General features: G+C 54.4%; 1 protein-coding gene across 1 annotated transcript in view; it reads left to right on the forward strand.

Moving 5' to 3' along the window:
• The window catches only part of NOL4L (nucleolar protein 4 like), a 145,971-nt gene that overhangs the window by 57,685 nt on the left and 67,915 nt on the right, over window positions 1-20,371 (forward strand). Inside the window, exons 2-4 of the mRNA XM_035298122.3 lie at window positions 1,032-1,187; window positions 7,820-7,931; window positions 17,130-17,239. Of these exons, the coding sequence (XP_035154013.1) occupies window positions 1,032-1,187; window positions 7,820-7,931; window positions 17,130-17,239 (378 nt within the window). The remainder of the gene's footprint in view (window positions 1-1,031; window positions 1,188-7,819; window positions 7,932-17,129; window positions 17,240-20,371) is intronic.

Raw genomic sequence — 20,371 nt, forward strand, 5'->3', positions numbered from 1 at the left:
TGTGAAGAATTCTCTTGGAGTTGTGTTTTTTGAGCACTTTTAGAGAAAAGCCTGCCTCCTTTCCCCTGAAATCTCCTCCATACAGTTTGCTCTCGATCTTCAAAGCTCCATAATGTCCCCACAGACTTCCCTTAAGGAGCTGGCCATTGAGAGCCTGGTGTCCCCAAGTCTGCGTCCCACTTTGGGCTCGGAGCAGTTCCCCCGAAGTCTGTTCCCTTCCGGGCCCTGGCCTCACCCCCAGCCTCCTGCCGTTTCCCTGCAGCCTCCTTCCCTGCTAGAGGGGAGGGCAGGCGTCAGCCCCGCAGCTGTTTGCTATTGAAGGACCCGTCTTGCTCCTGGCACACCTTGTCGGGCCAGCTGACAGCACTCATACCAGCCTGATAAGAGGCTCGGGCCCATGGCCGACCCGTTCACGCGGCCCTGCCACCTCCATGTGGCCTCATGCCTGTTATTCTGTTCATCTCCACACACAAAGAGCCCGGGTGCCGTTGCTGGCACTCAGCTGCTGGAGTGGGGAGGGCAAGCAGCCTCGATAAAGCTTTTCAGAAAGGCCAGGGCGGAGGCAGGAGTCACCCAGGTGATCGAAGCTGCTCCCCCGGGACCCCAGCCCAGGCCCACAGTGAAAGGTTACTGCTAATTGGCGAGCTCCTGATGGGGCCGCATCTACTTAGCACTCCCCCTCCCCAGAGACTTCCAGGATGGTCTTGGCACAGCGTGTGATTCAAGAGCTCCCCGCCCGAGTCTGGCACAATCTGTCTGAAATTGTGAACATGGAGCCTCTTGGTTTTTTAATTTGTATTTTCGTTGTCGCCATTCTCTGCCCATTGTTGCTGGTAGATTTCATAGCCGCAGCCACCCTGACTCTGGCATTCCCCTCCAGGGAGCCCCCTCGGCAGGCTCTCTCCCTCCCCCAACCCCAAGACCCACTGTCAGAGCCATTGCCCGTCCTGACCGGTTGCCCCAGCCTCAGGACCCAGTTCTCACCCCGCCATCATCCCTGACACTAACACAGCTTGTCCACCCTGTCGCAGGGGGCAGATGGCCTGTCGGAGCCGGAGGGCATCTCTCTGAAGCGGGTCGCTGTGGTGGAAGATTTCTTTGACATCATATACTCGATGCATGTGGAGAGCTCAGCGGAGCCAGGCAAAGCCCCCAAGCACGCTGGGCAGAAGAAAACCTACCGAGCGGTGAGATTTCTGTCTCTTTGCCTCCACTGGCAGCCCCAGGCCTTGGCAGGAGGCCACGGGCTCCGCACATGTTGGTCTGGGAGGGGGGGCGGGACAGGGAGCTGAGGCGTGATGAAACGGCCTTTGGGAATCTAGAGGGGCACAGGGCAAGGGCACAGCAGCCAGAGATGGCTTACAGGATGAGGGGAGGGGATCTGTGGTCTGAGCACAAAGGAAAAGCAGGTTGAAGGGGGTGAGAGGGAGGGAAGGAGAGGGATGAGGGCAGGAGGCACCCTCCTCTTCTGCTTTACTCACTCCCACCCGACACCACCCCCAACCCCAGGCCCTTGCAGCCTGTGCCGGGGCTGGGGTGGTGGGGGCAGATAATGACCAGAGAAGCAAATGCCTCCATGGCTTTGCATTTACCGGTGCCAGGCCTGTCCTGAGCTCTTCCTATGTGTGAGCTCATCCTGTGAAGTCAGGACTGGGAGTTCCCCAGGGGAAGTCGAAGGACCTGCTCCCCACCCTCCAGGAGGTCACAATTGGATTTGGGGTGGGGATTATGAGAGCAAAAACAAGATACAGGAGAGGCAGAAATATCTCCAAGGCTCTCTTTGAGAGAGCAAGAACCAGGAGCATTTAGCAAAGGCACTGCCTGACACAGATGAGCCTGGGGGGCTACATGGAGAAGGTGACACCTGTGCTGGCATTCTAAGCTTTGGGGAGGCATAAGGGCAGAGAGGGCAACGTAGGGGCAGGGAGTGTCACAAATGCAGGGGAGATGGAAATAGATGGGACTGGTCAAACCCAAGGCCCCTCCAGACCCTGCAGAGGGGCCTGCTCATGTCCTGATCTGTCCCCTGCTGACCCACATGTGAGTCCACGGCTCATGCATATCTTGGAACCATTTCTTCAGTGCCTGGGAGGCCAGTAAAGCTACGCACTTCATGCTCACTCAAGCCTCGCAGCAGTCCTATGACCCAGGCACCGAGGTCCCATTTCACATTTAAGGAAACTGAGACCCAGATAATCAGGTCACCTGTCCAAGATCAGACAGCAGCTGAGTTGCAGTCAGCCAGTGTCCTTGTGCCCCCTCCGTGCTGACTTTCTCTGGAGCTTCTAGAGATGTGCCCTCTGTGGCTGGGCTTCCCCACCCAAGGCAGATGTGAAACTCCCTACCCCAAGTTCTTGGTATAAATAGCTTTGGACTACCCTGGAGGTGGCTGTATAAGTCTATAATTTCCCCTTATGGCCTTTTTTTTTTTTTTTTTAATGCAACCATTTGGTTTGTCCTTGTCCTCAGAAAATGGGTTTTGCCCTAAATGGATTTTAAGGATGGACCCTTAAAATGTGCCAAGGGCCTCGGAGAGGTGAGGTGTCTGCCCAGGGAAGCAGGAGATGATGATGCCATTTCCTCGCCCCTGCTTCTCGGTCTGTGTGCTTTGGGAAGTGACTTGTAGGAAGGGAGTTCTGAGGGGATTTCCACCAGAGGGTCATAGAAGAAGGAAGAGGCACCCAGGCTGGGGCCGACCTGGGCCCCTTGGCACTGACAAGACCCACCACATTTTCTCAGCATTACATTAATTTACCATTGTGGGTGGGGCACGGTGCTTCACACCTGTAATCCCAGCACTTTGGGAGGTTGAGGTGGGAGGATTGCTTGAGCAGCCTCAAGAAGTTCAAGACCAACCTGGGCAACATAGCAAGACCCCTTCTCAAAAAAAAAAAAAAAAATTGGCCCTGGGCTCGGTGGCTCACACCTGTGAATCCCAACATTTTGGGAGGCCGAGGTAGGCAGATCACTTGAAGCCAGGAGTGTGAGACCAGCCTGGCCAACATGGCAAAACCCCACCTCTACTAAAAATACAAAAATTAGCTGGGTGTGATGGTGCACACCTGTAGTCCCAACTATTCAGGAGGCTGAGGCACGAGAATCACTTGAGTCTGGGAGGTGGAGGTTGCAGTGAGCTGAGATCACACCACTGCACTCCAGCCAGGGCAACGACTGTTATCTCCAAAAATCAAAAAGTAAATTTTAAAATCCAGGCCCAGTAGTGTGTGCCTGTAGTCCTAGCTACTTGGGAGGCTGAGGCAGGAGGATTGTTTGAGTCCAAACATTTGAGGCTGCAGTGAGCTATAATCGCACCACTGCGCTCCATCCTGGGTGACAGAGTAAGACCCTGTCTCAAAAAAAAAATTCACCGTTGTGCTGAGCAGTCAGCATTGCGCTACAGCAGCACTTCCAGCTCTCTGAGCCTATACATGTATGAAGGTTATATGCATGAAGCAGGTGCTGTTGCTACCACCATTTAAAGATGAGAAAACTGAGTCTCAGAGGGACACGTAACCTACCTGAGGTTGATCAGCTGACATCCACCGCCAGGCCACCCACCCCAGAGCCTGTGCTCTGACCACCATGCATCCTGCCTTTCTGCAACCCTCCTGTGGTCAGCTAGAAAGCCCTATGGCTTGCTGTTGTTCAGGCGGATGGGCTGAGGCCAGGTGGATCATGTGATTGCCCTGGCCCCTTCAGTGCCCAGCATCAAGCCTTGCCCACAGGCACTTTTTGGGCATTGAGGAAGGCAGGGGTCTGCGGCCTTCACGCTGTGGGGAGGGCAGGGTTGGGCTGGTCCTGCCAGCACTTGCATCCCTGGGCCAAGCGGACATCCAGCCCTTTGCTCTGTACTTCCTGGCTTCTTGTCCATATGCCTGCCGCGTGCCCCACTTCCCGCTGCCCAGCCTGGAGCTGGCACATGACTGGCACTGAGCCAGCTGGGCTGCGCACAGAGCTGGAATTTCAGCAGCAGGGCCAAGGCTGAGCTGAGCAGGCCAAGGCCCTCCTGCAGTGGGTGTGAGGCCGAGGGGGCTGGTGCACCTCCCTCCTCCCTCACGTGCCTCCTCTCCTTTTCCCCTTCTCCTCCCCATCTGTCACCCTTCTCATGCCACCCTTTTCCTTTTTTGGGGGCAAGGGGTGGTCCTGGATGCCTTTGTGCCCCTCTTCATCTGCTCCTATTTTCCTTGACCCAAGCCTCGCTCTTCAGCCTCACTCTGTAGACACGAGGCTACCACCCACCCATGCCTGTGGAAACAGTCCCCAAGGAAACCCCCACTGATGGCTGCAGAGGGTCACCGCCTGGTATTCCAGGCTGTGCATCAAGCCCCTGGCTGAAGTCTCTCTGGATCTATCTCTGCGTTTTGCCAAAGCTGAATCCTAGGACTGCCTGACAGTCTCTAGGGTGCAGGGCCCCTCTGGATTTTTCCAGTCCTGGGGTGCTATAGAAGTCAGAGGACTGGCAGGGAGGTGGCAGACTTGTTCAGTGCACTAAAGGAGGCATGTTATTTGGTGGGGAAAAGAGCTTTTTGGCATCTACTGCTGTCCAGCCGTGGTTCAGATAGAGCAGGCAATGAGCTTTCTGAAACTGAAGGTATTCGAGCTGTAGTTAGATGGATAATGCAGGGATTCCCATTTGAAGCAGGAAGTCCCTGTCTCAGCTTCTCAGGGTGACCTGAGGTCCAGAGGATCTCAGAGGTCTCACCAGCACCAGCGTTTGGGGAAGGTTCCAGCTGGTTCTACAGGTTCCTGAACTCACACAGAGGGCTAGTCCTTTTTCCAAGGGGCCTTCCTGCTTTTCTGATTTCTGCACCCATCTGGGTTGGAGCAGGCCTCTTTGCTTCCTTCTCCCTCCCAGGGTGCTGGTAGGTCAGATCGGATTCCAGAGTCCGGAGCTGCCCAGGCCACTTTGGAGTTGGAGCCAGATGTGGTCAGCAGCTGCTCTGGGCCCACCACGTGCTAATCCACCCGCAAGGCAGAAGGAGGATCTTGTAAAGTGGTGCAAATCCCCTCAATTGGCCTCATCTGTCTTTGTTGGCCTCCAAGCTGGAGAGTGAAATGGGGCCTTGCAAGTCAGCGACTCTGCAAATAGCTCCTGCTCTCTACGCCAGTGAAGTCTCTGTTTTTTACCACCAGGAAAAATGTAAAAGGCAAATTCACGCACTGGACTCAATGTCCAGGTAGGAGGCCCCAGGAGCAAGGCAGCAGGCAGCCCAGGGTCGGGGAGAGCCGCTGGGCAGGGACAAGGGTCTTGGAACTTCCCCTCCTTAGACACAGCAGTTCTGTCTGTATCTGTTTCATGTTTTGGGCTTCAGTATATGCGTCTATTTCTAGAACAGGGTCTGCAGCTCTAAAACCATCTGAAAACCACCATCCTATTAACTAGAGCATCTGCTAGGACTGTCCTCCTGGTTTTGACTCGTCCTGTGGTCCTGTGGCCTTGGGCATCAGTGCACTCAATCAGAAATGGAGGTCCCATTTCTGGTCCCAGGCAAGCCAGTAAGATGAATCAGAAGATGCCTGCTGAAGGCTGCAGGGGGAGGGTTTGTCATCCTCTGGATGGGTCCCCACAGCAGTGCAGAGCTGGGTTGCACTCTGCGCTTTACTGACTCCCCAGGGAGCTCTAAGCCAGGCTTGCAGACAGTCTAGCCTTGCAGGGCAGGGCTTCCCTCCCCGGCCTCAGGCAGCTCCAAGGACTTCTCACCTGTCGACCTTCCATCCTCCCCTTCCACCCGTCTGTGGGACCCAGGGCCAGAAGGTGTGTGCTCAGCACTCCCCCTCCCCGTGGCATGCCAGCCAGCCTTCGCACACTGCTGGGGTCCCTGCCAAGGCCAGCAGAAATGTGGCTACCACTCTGCCGTTCTTGTGCCCTCAGCAGGCCAGGCAGCAAGAAGGGCCCTGCCCATCATGTATGCAGCCCTCAGCAGAGCAGCCAAGGCCAGGAGGACCCCCCGAGCCCTTTAAAAAAATATTTCTCTGCCCATTGGCAGGGAGCAGGCAAGCCCTGGGTAGCTCAGGGGCCTGCTCTCATGGTAGGGACCTGGCCCTCCTCTCCCAGGTGACTGTGCAGCCCTCCCCCAGGCCCTTTACTGCGCTCTCCTGACCTAGGGTGCCACATCTCAGGGGAGCCAAGGGGCATGTGTCGGCCCAAATCAGCCACAGCCCTCTGCTCTGCCTAGCGCACGCCTTTCCCTCCTGTAGGCGTGGTCCTGCAGCTGCCACCCTTCAGCCAGGCATCTCCCTCCAGACCCAGCAGGCCTGAGGGAAACGTGCCCCCAGACTTCCAGGCAGCCCTGGGCTGGGGATGAAGCGCTCCATGAGCAGGGCAGGAACGCCCCATCCCTCGGCCCTGACACCTGACCAGGACCAGCTGCATCCCTGCTGTTGCTCTCCCATCCGCTGCTCCAGTCAGAGGCACTAGGGTTTGCCCTTGTCCCTGACCTCCAGAGGAAGGCAATCAGACAGGGAATTTGGAAGGGAGATAACTCATCAAGGAGCCTGCCTGCTCCGCAGAGCGTCAAATCAGCTGAGAAATAACAACTGTGTCACCAAAATTAACTTTGCATTTGCAGCCAGTAAGAGTGGCCCCTGGGCTGAGATGGAAGCCTGAGCTGGTCCTCCAAGGGCCTGGCCATAGCCGAGGGCACCCCAGGCCTTTGGCATCCCCCAACTCCACTCCCCAGCCCCACCCTAGCCCACCTCTACCCTCCAGCCATCGCAGAGATGGAGAAGGACATTCGTGCATTTCCAAAGGAGCAAAGCCATGCGGTTGCTGAGGGAAGGCGGGGCCCAGTGCAGCCCCTCACCCTTAGCCAACTTTCCTAGCCAGGCTGCGGACTGCAGCGAGGACAGTGGAACGCTTGGGTGATGCTGCCCCTTAGTGGAGAGGAGTGGGAGGACCCAGGCTCCAGGAAGCACGTGGGAAACCAGCCACTGGACAGCCTTGGTCCAGGGAACCTGGGACTAAAGGGACTCTTCGGCTCCCATCAGACAGCTAAAGCAGGGTCAGCGGCTTTTCCAAAACGAAGAGCAAGAGGAAAGGGTGGGACACCTGGGCCCACAGCCACCTCTTGTCCACTCCCCCACCCAGCCCTTTATGTTCCCTCCCTTCTGTGTGTCCCTGTCCTCTTCCTCCCCAGCTAGGGAGGCCCTCTGGAGGCAATTATGGAGTGATGTGACCTGGAGCTTGGGGTTTAGCCTGGCACTGCGCCAAAAGTGCTGTGTAACCTCGGGGCGTTGGCTCACTTCTCTGACCATAGTTGCTTGGAACATGGGTGCCCACAGAGCCTGTTTAGTTTGAAAAGCCTGATGCCTGGTACTAGTGCTTCACAGCAATCCCTGAGAAGGTTGTTGACCTGTGAGAGGTCACAGGAGATGGTTCCTAGGACCCTTGGTTCTGTGCATAAGCCCAGAGCAGTGAATGTATCCGTGGGTCTCAGTCTATCCACCTCTAAGAGGGGAATTGCTTACCCTATGCTATAGCAGTGTTTATAAGCACAGTTTTTTTCACAGCAGCAAATAAAGTGTTCTGAGGAATGTTACTTATTAAAATATAGGTTAAAGACTAGATAATGTTTAACGGCTTTGCTTTTTCAATTTCTAGCCTCCTTTATTGAGGTTTTTTAAACAAATGGTTTTCCACAAAAATACTGTCTCATTTCCACTGCTGAGAATCCAGATCACCTGCCCCTTGCTCCTCAAATCTCTGACTTTCCTTGCAAGAGCCAAAGCACCTGCCACTAAAGCTCAGACCTTGGTGACCGCATGGCCAAGTCACCTCCCGACGGATCTGTATAACAAGCGAAGCTCTTCTCTCCTCCAGATCGCAGAGACCTATGCCTTCCTCCCGAGAGAGGCCGTGACCCGGTTCCTGATGAGCTGTACGGAGTGTCAGAAGAGGATGCACTTTAACTCCAATGGCCTGGAACCCAAAGGTAGTTGGGGGTGGCATGCTGGAGGGCTAGGGCAGGGGCCGGCCGAGAGCAGACTGTCCCTGAAGACGTCAGCTTTTGCTGGCATAGAGAAGTGGCCAGCAGCTGTTGTTGCTGGTCCCAGAGGCCAGTATGGGTCCATGGTGCTGCCCAAAGAGCCTCATTTTGTTTAAACTTTTTTCCTTTCTAGTTTCACTTAAAAACCAACCATACAAGCCGGGCGCTGTGGCTCACACCTGTAGTCCCAGCACTTTAGGAGGCTGAGGCGGGCGGATCACGAAGTCAGGAGATGGAGACCATCCTGGCTAACACAGTGAAACCCCATCTCCACTAAAAATACAAAAAAATTAGCTGGGTGTGGTGGCACATGCCTGTAGTCCCAGCTACTTGGGAGGCTGAGGCCGGAGAATCGATTGAACCTGGGAGGTGGAGGTTGCAGTGAACCGAGATCATACCACTGCACTCCAGCCTGGGTGACAGTGAGACTATGTCTCAAAAAAAAAAAACCAACCATATAAAACAAAAAACTCACATGTTTCTCCTGCCTCACAAGGCCCAGGCCGGCCCCTCTCCTCCCACCCAGGTTCCAGTGGGAATTCTCAAAGTTCCATCCATGCCTCCTGCTGTTTCTCTGCACATGAGCCGTGGTCTGGCCAGTACGCTCTCTGAGACATGTGCATCCTCCCACCCCATAGCCCACAGACCTGCCAGTGAGATGTTCTCCCTGGTGCTTGTTTCCACCCTTTGCACACCCATGTGGCCTCTGATCACCCACAGGGACTGATGAGAATTTAAAATGCCTGGAGCAGGCCGGGTACAGTGGCTCATGCCTGTCATCTCAGCAGTTTGGGGCTGAAGTGGGAGGATCGCTCAGGAGGTGGAAGCTGCAGTGAGCCATGATCATGCCACTGTACTCCAGCCTGGGTGACAGAGCAAGACCCTGTCTCAAAAAAAAAAAAAAAAAAGAGCACTTGTGACCACCAAAGTTGGTCCCTTGGACCGACGTTCATGCCCTCCAGCTCTGTCCTGCCCAGTGAGAGTCAGCAAGGGCCCCACTTCAGCAATCTCATACCCCCTCAAACTGAACATCCCAGAGGCCTCCAGTAAATCTGGGGCCCATCTGTTTGCAGGTGGCTTTGGCACAGTGAGATGGCCCAGCACATTTGGCTGGTACAATTATAATGCTGCCCCAAGAAATGGTGCCCAGCCGGGTGATTTATCAGGGTTTCCAGGCCTGCCTGGTGCCTCGTGCCAGCTCCTGGGCATCAGGCCTGGGGAAGTTACTGAAGTCAGTGGGTGTTTTGCCCAAGGATGGAAACAGACTCAAATGAAGGGCGAGCCGTTTATCCAGGCGGCACTCAAGTAGTGTCCACTGAATCTGGAAAAGGAAAAGTCCACAGCAAAGCAGACGACAAAGGATCGGGAGCATGGGCGTCAAGCGGGGCTTTCTGCTCATGTTTGTTGGCCCTGACACACGTGAGCGACTTCTGGCAGCAGCTGACCCACCAAATCCAGAGGCTTCCATGCCCATGGGAGCCGTCAGGCCACGGCTGTTTGATCGGGCACATGGGCCAGCTTCAGAGCACGAGGGGTAGGAAGAGAACTAGTTAATCCCTCATAAATGCTGGTTCCTGTGTTGAGAACAGGGTGCCAGTGCCAAGCTATCACTCAGCTGCTGTGTCCTGGGCAAGGGACTTAATCTTTCTGAGCTTCAGTTCCCTCATCTGTGAAGTGGGGTTAATCAGAGGGCTGAGATGTGAGTTAGTCCCTGTACCTGGCATTGGTGCAGGGAGAGCTAGCTGAGGCTATTGCGGTTCCTGAGATGACACTGGACGCTCCTGTGATATATGCCTGAGCCAGTGATCCTGAATGCAGCTGCCCACATGGCCTGGCCCTGGCTGGGCAGCTGCTACAACCCCTGGGCCAAGACCACATTTGGTACCTGCAGATGGGCTGGAGGGCTTTCCCCACCACACTCTCCACCCTGCCGGGGTCTAGGCCACAGGGGCCAGGGGCCAGGGGCGTGTGTGCTGTAGTGGTGGTGGCTGCCTGGTTCCTGCCCACCCATCCGCCTGTCCCCTCCTGTTCCTGTCCTCATGGTTTCCATAGAAACTGGCGGAGTCAGACACAGAATTGCTTGCCTGGAGGAACAGAGGCGAAGCCAAGAGGGGCTCTGTTGGTGGGCTGTTGGTGGGCTGCTCTAGGGTGTCTGAGGCACCATCGGCTCCCCTCCCCTGCTATGCACCCCACGGTAGTGTGGAGGGTGTTCCTCAGCACCCCCCTGCACTCCTCACTGATGGCTGCCGGGTCTCCCTAGGCTGCAGGCTCTACTTCTCATCTTCGGGCTTCTGCGTGGCCAGGAGGGCACCACGGGGCACAGCAGTGGCCTGCTTCCTCTCCTCACTGGCTGCCACCACCACGCCCCACCCCCAGGGAGGAGAAAGAGGTGGGGGAGGGAAGGAGCACACAGGCCAGGAGCTGCGTAGAATATAAACTAGTGCTGTGGGCTCTGTGCTGCACCCCGTCTTTCCTGGGGCTTTCCTGGGCCTTTCAGGCCCATCCTCGCCCATCCTCAGGCACACCATCTCTCTGTCCCAGGTAGCAGAGCTTCCACTCTCAGAGAGAGGAGAAGACGCTGAGGGAGCAGGGCCCATAGAAGTGGCCTGGGGAAGGGCCCAGGCCTGTGGTGCAGCCCTGTTCCCTGCTGTGTGTCCCTTGGCAGGTCAGGGAACCTCTCTGAGCACCTCCTCCTCATGCAGTGATGAGGATCCTGTGAGGTGTTAGGCCTGGCTTACAGCTGAGGAAACTGAGGCATAGAGAGATGTGGAGGTGAAATCATTGATCCAAGCTCTCCCAGGAGATAGAAGTGAAGGAGGAAACCATATTTTCTCATCAGCAAAGTAGAAGGAATGCTGTCCTTTCAGGGTGGTGAGGATGAGCCTGTTGTGGAGGGTACCTGGGACGCCAAGGCTGCCTGGGGAGCATCAGCCTGCCTCCTGCCCGTGTTGTGGCACCATGGTGCCCAGACACAAGGCTGCCAACGTCCAGGTGGCAGAGACACATGGCCTGCCTCCAGCCAGGTGGGGTCAGATGTGGCCCCAAGCCCCTTCAGGCAAGCCTGCTGGGTTCACACCCTGGACAGGGTGAGAAGGGAAGGGCCTGGTTTCTGGAAGCTGCCAGTGGAGAGCTTTAGAGTCTGAAAGGCTCTACTGTCTACTAAGTGGCCAGAGGCACTCACCTCCTGGACCGTCCCCAGGTTCCCTCCTCCTGCCCCCCCTTGAAAGCCTGCAGATCCTATCTCTGCCTGCCTTGCTGGCCTCTGGATGCAGCTATATCCTGCTGTCTCCCAGGCACCCCTGCATTGCCAGCCCTCCCTTCTCCCTCTCCAGCTGCTGGGAAACCAGAGCCTGCACCAGCCCCAGAGGCAGGCCCAGTGTTCCTGCCCCAGGAAGGTGGGAGGGAGCGGGGACAGGGGACAGGATGGAGGCTCCTTGAGGGCTGCTGGGAGAATGCCTGGCTTCCTGGCCTCACGTTAAAAAGAAAGAAAGGAAGCAGAGTGGCCTCTTTTGCTCAGCGGTTTCTCCCCAGCAGAGTTGGGGGGGCCCAGACAGCCCCATGCCCTCCCCCAATGCCAGGAGCATAAACAAAGGAGGCGGTAGAGGATCAGGAAGTCTGAGGACGGGAAATTCCAGGGCCTCCTGACTTCATGCTCCTCTTCCACTGGCCCCTGAGGAGTTGAAGGCAGAGCATGCAAACTGGGTGTGACCTCTGACCAGCCAGCTCTTGGGAAAGGGACCTTTGGAGCCATGTCTCTGTTTTCTTTGATGTGACAAAATATTGTTGCATGGTTGCAAACTGGGAGTTGCCAGTGGGCAGCAGTGCTGACTCTTCCTCCGCAGGCAGGCTGTCCACTCGGGTCCCCGCCCCTTTGCAAGCAGGCCCAGACTCCTCTGCATGGTTTCTGAGGCCTCCACACCTGGCCCCTCCAGGCTCTCACACTCACTTGCTGTGGGACTGTGGGAAGGTTGCACAGCTTCTCTGTGTGCCATTGCCTCATCTGTGAAGTCAGGGTATTACCACAAGCACCCACCTCACAAGGTTCCTGGGAGTGTCTGGCGAGAGGGTGTGTGGGGAGCCCTACGCAGGTGCTCAGTGGCTGTCAGCTGAGCAAGAGTTGGTAAGTCCCATTCAGATCCTCTCCACGAAGCTTCCTTGAGCTCCTCCGGCGCCCTCTGAGCTCTTCCTCCAGTGACCCTAATGGACTCAGGTCCGTCCCGCTGGCTCATCCTCCACCCTTGTTTCCTGAGCCCAGGGGCGGCACCACACACAGGTTCCTCACCTTCCTCGCCTCAAATGCACATCCATCAGCACTCCTTGAAGAATTGCCAATCCATTGATTTGCTTCCCCAGGAAGGAGATTTTTTTTTTGGCTGTCTTTTGAGCTGGCCTCAGGCTTGGGATGTCTTGTTTCCAAATGTGAAGCCCCCGAGGCTGGCTGGTCTCCCAGCCTCTGTGCCAAGCCCCCATCATGCACACATCCTTCGACGCCCACCCCACCTGGAAGATGTTTCTTACCCGTGTCTCTGGACTGAGAGTTCTTCGTGCTGTAGGTGGAAGCTCCTGAGAAGTCCCACCTGGTGTTCCACTGGGGAAACGAGGTCACTCCCATGGCTGAAGTTTGCGTTGGTTGATGAGTGCCGTTGGTGCCCAGCTTCACAGGCCAGCGTTCGGCTTGGCCTGGCCCAAGCACCCACATCATTGATTATTCTCGAGACTTCGTAAAACTAGGTCTGGCGCCTGGGCTGGCTTCCATTTTCCTTGGCAAAGAGATGTTGAAACATCTCCCTGGGCTCGTCTGTGCTTCTCTTGCCAGCAGCCTGCCAGGGGATTTAGGCTCCGTGACCCTTGCTAACTCCTAGCTTACCCTTCTCCATGGCAACAGTGCCCAGCAGTGCTGCACTGTCAGGTTATTTGTAGAGGCTCAAGTGTGGCACTACGTGTTGACCATGGGGCGGGGAGGGGGGCGGCCTGTCTCAGCAGAGCCCAAGGAACCCGCTTCTTCCTTGTTCACATTTCCACCTGAGCTCGTCCCCAGTCCTGGCTTTTTTCTCACCTGTGAGCCTCTAACTCTGTGGGGCTCCCACTGACCCCTGCTCTTTCTCTTTCCCACTAAGCCCATCCTCTCAGTGTGCACTCACTTAACTGAATCCAGCACACCTGGGGCTCCTCACTGCTGAAAAGCCTGCCTGCCTTTCTCCTCACTGTGGTGTGGTTGAGCTCTGACCTCTCACCCCTCGCTGCATGGCTCATTTCCTCACCTAGAATGTCCCCTGCCTGCCAGGGTCCTGCCTCCCCCACAGAACTCTCATTCTGGAGCTGCAGAATCAAGCATTTCACCTTACAGCAATGTAAGTTCTTCTCCAGTGGGTTTGGGGGTCTGCTCGGGAAATTCCAGCTCCCCCAAGACCAGGGGGCCCTGCCTCCCTCTTCTGAGCTCTCTTGGCTCACCTGTGGGCACCAGAAGTGGTTTCTCATCTCTGGCGATGCTGGGATGGGAACAAGCCAAGGAAGACCTCTTTTCCTGCCTCCCAAGGGTGCTATCCCGGCCACTGGTTTATTCTTCCTAAGCCACACTGTCACTAGTTTTATTAAAGATACTTTCTCATGAGCAGCCATGACACTACAGTCAGGACAGGGGCTACCATCAGTAAAAGAACACGACTCCCTGCCACTGTGACTACCGAACCCAGAGAATCCCTGCAACACCCAACAGAGGGCTGGCTGGGGGCCTTGAGAGTGAACGGGGCCCTTCACATTTACCATGGCACTTAACAGCTTCTTACCAGAAAACCTCCTCTTTGAGGAAATGAAACAAATGACAGAATTCTCAGTCCGAACATCCACCTCTGAAAACAGGACCCACAGCTCTTTTGAGTGATACATCGCCGTGTCATCACTAGACTGCCTGCCTGATATATCACATCCGATCCGGTCGATGAATGGGACCAGGGCCCAAAACCCCACTGAGGTTAAGGAACTCAAATCTAGGTTGACAGTGGGGTGAAAACCCACTTGAGTTTGGTACTGGGCATCGCTGCCAAAGGGGCTGATGGGTATCAGTACAGAGGATCCCTGGCACCCAACCAAGAGGAAGTCTCTTTACAGGGAGGGAGTGGTCCCTTTCAAGCCAGTTTCTTAGGCATTCCATTAGGGGCATTTACTTCTTTTTTTTTTTTTTGAGATGGAGTCTTGCTCTGTCGTCCAGGCTGGAGTGCAGTGGTGTCATCTCTGCTCACTGCAACCTCCGCCTCCTGGGTTCAGGTGATTCTCCTGCCTCAGCCTCCCGAGTAGCTGGGACTACAGGCACGCGCCACCATACCCAGCTAATTTTTATAGTTTTAGTAAAGATGGGGTTTCACCTTATTGGTCAGGCTGGTCTCGAACTCCTGACCTTAGGCGATCCTCCTGCCTTGGCCTCCCAAAGTGCTGGGATTATAGGTGTGAGCCACCACACCTGGCCGACATCTACTTCTTCCTCCAAGAACAAAGAATAAAACATTCTATGTGTGACAACATAGCTTTAAAGAGCAAAACTAAGTTCTGCATTTCTGTAAAACTTGATTCAAAATGTGAATGGATCTGTAAGGTCGCCAGAGGTCCACAGTGTCAAAGTGGACCCCCATCCTCTAGACCCAGCTACTCTGGGCCCCACCTTTTCTGCAGGGCTGTTCCTCTCCTTGCCAAGCAGGAACTTCCCTTGTCCTCTTTGAGTAACTTCACCCCTTGTTTGCAGAGACTTTTTTCTTTTTAAATTATGGTAAAACATTTACAACATACAAACTAGCCTTTTTAGTAATTTTTTTTTCTTTTTGAGACGAAGTGCCTGTCACCCAGGCTAGAGTGCAGTGGTGCCTCAACAGCCCCGGTGCAGGTGATCCTTCCGCCTCAGCCTCTCGAGTAGCTGGGACTCCAGGCACACACCACCACACCCAGCTAACTTTATTTTTAACCTTTTAGTAGAGATGAAGGATTCACTATGTTGCCCAGGCTGGTCTTGAACTCCTGGAGTCAAGCAGTCCTCCTGCCTCAGCCTCCTAAAGTGCTGGGATTACAGGTGTGAGCTGCCATGCCCAGCCTTAATAATTTTTAATTGTTCCATTTTAAAGATATTATATTCACAGTGTTGAGCAATCATCACCACTGCCTATTTCCAAAAACTTTTTCATCACCCCAAACAGAAACTCTGTACCCATTAAGCAATAACGTCCCATTCTCCCGCCACCAGCCCCCAGTAACCTCCTGTTACTGTCTTTGAATTTACCGATTCTCGATATTTTGTGTAAGTGGAATCATATGATGTTTGTCATTTGATGTCTGGCTTCTTGCACTAGGTATTACATTTTCAAGGTTTCAGATTTGGGCTGTGGCTCTGGAGGGGCAGGTAGTATGAATCACCCCCGGATATTCTCTGGACCTCCCCCACCTCTGCCGTCACCTGCCTCCCCTGCAGCCTGTCTCTTGGGCCTCCTTTTGATGGTAGAGGGCACTTCGTCTGGAAGTTGCTCCTGCTTTTCCTCATGCTTTCCTCAGCCCATCAGTGGGACGAGGCACCAGGGGCACCTTTTGATTAAAGGCCTGGGGTGAAATGAATCTGGCTTGAAGTCCTAGGAGGAAGAGGCCAGACAGCAAGTAACTGAAACAATTCCTACAGCAGCTTGGCCAGAGATTTTAATGGTTATCAAACGATGTCTCTACCTTTTAATTTCTTGTAATCTGTTCCAAAAAGGCAAAGATCAGAAATACGGAGCAATATTTATGCACAAAGATGTCCTCCGCAGTGTTGTTTACAATAGTCCCAATGGGAAACAACCTAAAGAGCCAGTCATCAGAGAGTGACTTAAGCAAATTATGGCAAAATATGACACAGCCATAAAAATTCGACTTGCAAAGCAAAATCAGATTCTTAATGTTGGGGAAAATACCTATGACAAAATGTTAAGAAGAAAAACTTTTTAAAAGCAGACTGGAATTCTCTGTATGCATTATGAGCTCATGTGTAAAAAAGAAAAATCATAGGGAAAAAAATAAACAGAAGCGTATGCCAAGCTGCATGGTGCAATTATGGCTTCTAGATCTTTCTTTACGTCTTTCTGCACTTTGTAACTTCTCTGAAAAAAGAACGCGCATCGCTTTGGTCTTCAAGACAACAAAGGAATGAACGGGAGGAGAATGTTCCTCTGCATAAGATGAAGGAGGAACCAGAATTTGGGGGCTACTGGAGGCCTGGCTCACACCTGGGAGCCATCTGGCACCTGAGGATGCTTTTGGGGGATGCTGCATGGTGGCAGGATCGGGCGGGGTGAGAGTGGCATGTGTTCACCTGGAAGAGAACTGACTTAGACAAGGGTTGGGAACACAGATGCCTTTAAGCGTCTGGCAAGTATCATAATTGATACTTGCAAATGAGCAAAGCTGTGCAATAGGATAAGGAGTGGGGGGCACTGTGGCAAAATGGGAGCTACACATCCTGCTGAAAAGAAGCGGCTGCTGAAGCGGCTGTGGCTGCTTGCCGTCAGGAGTGGGGGTCCCATCAGGAGTGTGGCCAGACCTTACGTTCCTCAAGAAGCCAAAAATTGGTATAAATACGTGTGGAGGGGCAGGGTGAGGTGGTTGTTGGTCTCTGTCACTGGGGCTGGAGTGTGGTGCTGTTATCACAGCTCACTGCAGACTGTAGCCTTGACCACCTGGGCTCAAGCGATCCTCCCACCTCAGCCTCCTGTGTAGCTAGGACTACAGGCACACACCACCACGTCTGGCTGATTTTCTCTTTTATCATTTGTAGAGATGAGATCTCCCTGTGTTGCCCAGGCTGGTCTTAAACTCCTGGACTCAAGCGATCCTCCTACCTCGGCCTCCCAGAGTGCTGGGATTACAGGCATGAGCCACCGTACCCAGCCTCGTTGTTTTTTTTAAACGTGTGAAACCTCTAAAACACTGGCACCTAATTAAAAAAAACATCTTTGACACCATGCAGTCCACATCTCCGGGCCAGATGTTGGTGAGCCACAGAGTCTGTGACTTCTGACCTGTCCCTTCTCCTCCCAGGTGGTTTCCTCTTCCACGGGCTCTGTTACATGCACTATGTGGGCTGCAGACCCACAGCACAGACTGAAAGGGCTTTCCTTTTGTTCTTTCTGCCAGAAAATGAGCCTCCATCTCCGCTGGTCTCCGGGATTATTGATTACAACATGCCCCTCACCTCCACCTACCTGAAGCAGATGAAGCTTCGAGTGATGAATTCCCAGGAGCAGGTAAGGCGGCAGTTTCCCCTTACCCCACCTGAAGGCGTCCTGACTTGCCTGGCGGTGATTGATTCATTCCAAGTCTTGGGGCCACAGCTTGTGTAAACGGGAAATCTAAGAGGCCCTTATCTGGTTATCTGGGCTGTGTAGTCCAGGCAGAGAGGGGGAAGCAAGATTGTGTTCCTCGTGAGACGGTCTCCTGTGCAGACAGCTCTGTGGGTCTTCAGGGAGAAAAGTTTCCCCTTGGGTGGGTGCCCAGGAGGAGGGGATGTGGGAGGGAAGGGCCGCAGCCGCGGACCCTGGAGCTGTTCTCTCTCAGCTTGCCCTTGATAGCTGGCCTCTCGCCTCCTTCCCCCAGGGAGGCAAGAGAGAGTGGCTGCCTGCTTGTGGCCTCTGTCACTCTTGGGGCCCGGATGGACTAGGAGGATAGGCCTTGGAGGGTGGCCCTGGGGCCTCCTTGCTGTCCAAGCCTCCCCAGCTGGGGTTGCCAAGGGCCATGAGGCACCATGGAAACAGGCTATGAAAAGAAACTCCCTTTCTCCTGCCTTCCCACACAGTCCACCTCCTAACCCTCTGCAAAGCAAGTAGCCTGACTGTCTTTCAAAGAAAGGACTCGGTGAGTTCCCCTCCACCCCCACCCTCCGCCGCCACCTAAAACCAGGGTAATCACTTCTTGCTTCAGCTTGGAGTGTTCTCATCTCTTGTGACATCTGAACCCGTTGTGTCCTTGTGGGCCTGGCAGGGGATTGGATTCTTTCTCCCCCGTTGAAAGGTGGGTCAGAACCCATGTATGACTTCTAGCCCTGGGTGCGGCTGTCCCGTGCTGCTGGTCTCCTTGACAACCCCAGCGTGTGTGCTCCCAGGGGGTGGTAGCCCCTCGGCCAGATCCATGGTGATGTAGTGGGACACATGCAGGTAGCATCTCTGCCGGTGATACTGTTTGAGGACTTAAACTGGGTGGCTTGAACCTGCAGAGCTTTGTATCCTTTCAAGAGGCGGGGGCAGCGAGCCCTCCCTTCGCCACACCATGCCCGGCCCCTAGAGGCCGTGTGAAGGAACCTTTGCTCTGAGCGGTAGGGCTGTTCGGTAGACCTGTGTCTCCCTGTCTTCTCATCTGAGCACACGTGTTCTGGGATGTTTGCGTCTCCAAGAAACTTCACCTCATCACAAATAATTCCAGTGGGGAAAACAGGCTTGGATTGGGTTTCCAGCGCACAAAGGCAAAGTAGTTTGGGCTACAAGAGTGTCGGTAATGAGGGTGTTGCTTGTAGAATCCCAGCACCTCTGTGCAGGCTCCGAGTCAGGTCTCTTCTGACTGCCGCTGAAGAGCACTCTGTGGCCTTTCTTTCCTGTAACCATCGTCATTGTCACAGGCACCTGGCTCCGTAAACATTGTTATCACCGTTCTCACCTGTGCCCACGAAAAATGAAGGACAGAAGCACACAGACAGCTGGGAGCACAGCCCCCGGGTTTTCTTTCCTGCAGAAGGGCACTAAATCCAGGTCAGCACTAGAACCAGTAGTCGTCACTGTCATGCAAGTTGGGATCTCTCATTAACGAATCAGATATTTGAGCCGGTTATAAATCCTTACTGTGCCTTCACTTGCGTCGATGGAAGAGGGGAGTTAAGACTACAGGTTAGGTGCTTTAATGAGGATTTGGTCATTCTACAGAGCGCTGTTCTGTGAGCCAGGCTCTGGGGATGAGCAGAAACAGCCGTACCCCTAGGTCTTGTTCTTATGCTTTTGTTGTTGTTGTTGTTGTTTTTGTTTTTTTGAGGCAGAGTCTCTCTTTGCCACCCAGGCTGGAGTGCAGTGGCATGATCTTGCGTCACTGTGACCTCTGCCCCCTGGGTTCAAGCGATTCTCCTGCCTCAGCCTCCCATGTAGCTGGGATTATAGGCACTTGCCACCATGCCCAGCTAATTTTTTGTATTTTTCACAGAGATGGGGTTTCTCCATGTTGGCCCAGCTGGTCTCGAACTCCTGGGCTCAAGCAATCCACCCGCCTCTGCCTCCCAAAGGGCTGAGATAGATTCCGACTGGCATCCCCATGTGTGTTTTCTTCTGGTCTAGGGGAGACAGACAGCAGCAGCAGGATCGCACACAAATGCCCAGCTCACAGTAGGTGGCGATTAACAATGGTGGAAGTGATCAGTGGGGCATCAACACGGTGCAGAAGGACACGTGGCACTGCGGGTACTTAGGGTGGGCTGGAGGGTGGACTGAGGCAGGGGTCCAGGAAGCTGTGCCTCAGAAAGGGATGCTTCAGCTGAGACTGGGATCTGAAGGGAAGAGAAGTTATTCCAGGCTGAGGGAATAGCTTGGTCCAAGGGAGGACCAAGCTTGCTGGTGTGGCTGCAGCAGAGAATGGGATGAGTTCTGTAGCCGAGGCAAAAGGGGGAAAGCACAGTGTTGGGAGCATAAGCACCTGATGAGTATCTGGGGATGAACTGAAGTTCATGACATGAGCTGGATAAATTACCCTGGTGAGGCTCTGGCAGCTCCCAGAGGAAGGGAGGACTGTGGAGGGCATTTGTCCCCAGGGTGCTCTGAGAGTCCAGCTAGGGCAGGGCCGAGATCGAGGTGGCATCTGCTTCCAGTGGGGCTGGATGTGACTTCCTCTGCTTCATTAGTAGTTTCCAGGTGGGGCCCTCTGAATGTAACCAGCTTCTCCTGGGTGCGGCAGGAGATGGAAGTTCAGGCCTGCCTTTCACCACCTGGCTGGTGAAGCAGCCTCCCGCCTCATGCCTAGAGCCCTTCATCTGTCAGTCTCCAGCACGCTGTGCAAAGCAGTGAGCTCTCAAGGCCTCAGATTCTTAGGCAGCACCATTATCCCTGTTTTATGGCTGGGCACGTGGTGTAACATGAAATCACATCGCTCACCAGATTATTTATCTGCAGCAGCAAGGAAGGGCCAAGGACCCAGCAGTCTTGGATTCTTCAGCTTGAGTTAGAACTAAAAATACACATGCTTGAATTACTAGCTTATTTCCTGTATAGCAAAGGCAGGCCATGGTGGGTGAATGACTCCCCACCATCCAAACGCAGCCATGGGACAGTTTCGGCTGCTGTCAAATCCAGTGGGGCTTTGAGAGTGGTTACTTTTTATCACTTTGACCACAAAATCCCAGCAGAGGA

This window comes from Callithrix jacchus, chromosome 5 (assembly GCF_049354715.1).
Source record: "Callithrix jacchus isolate 240 chromosome 5, calJac240_pri, whole genome shotgun sequence".
In the NCBI taxonomy this organism is placed as follows: domain Eukaryota; kingdom Metazoa; phylum Chordata; class Mammalia; order Primates; family Cebidae; genus Callithrix; species Callithrix jacchus.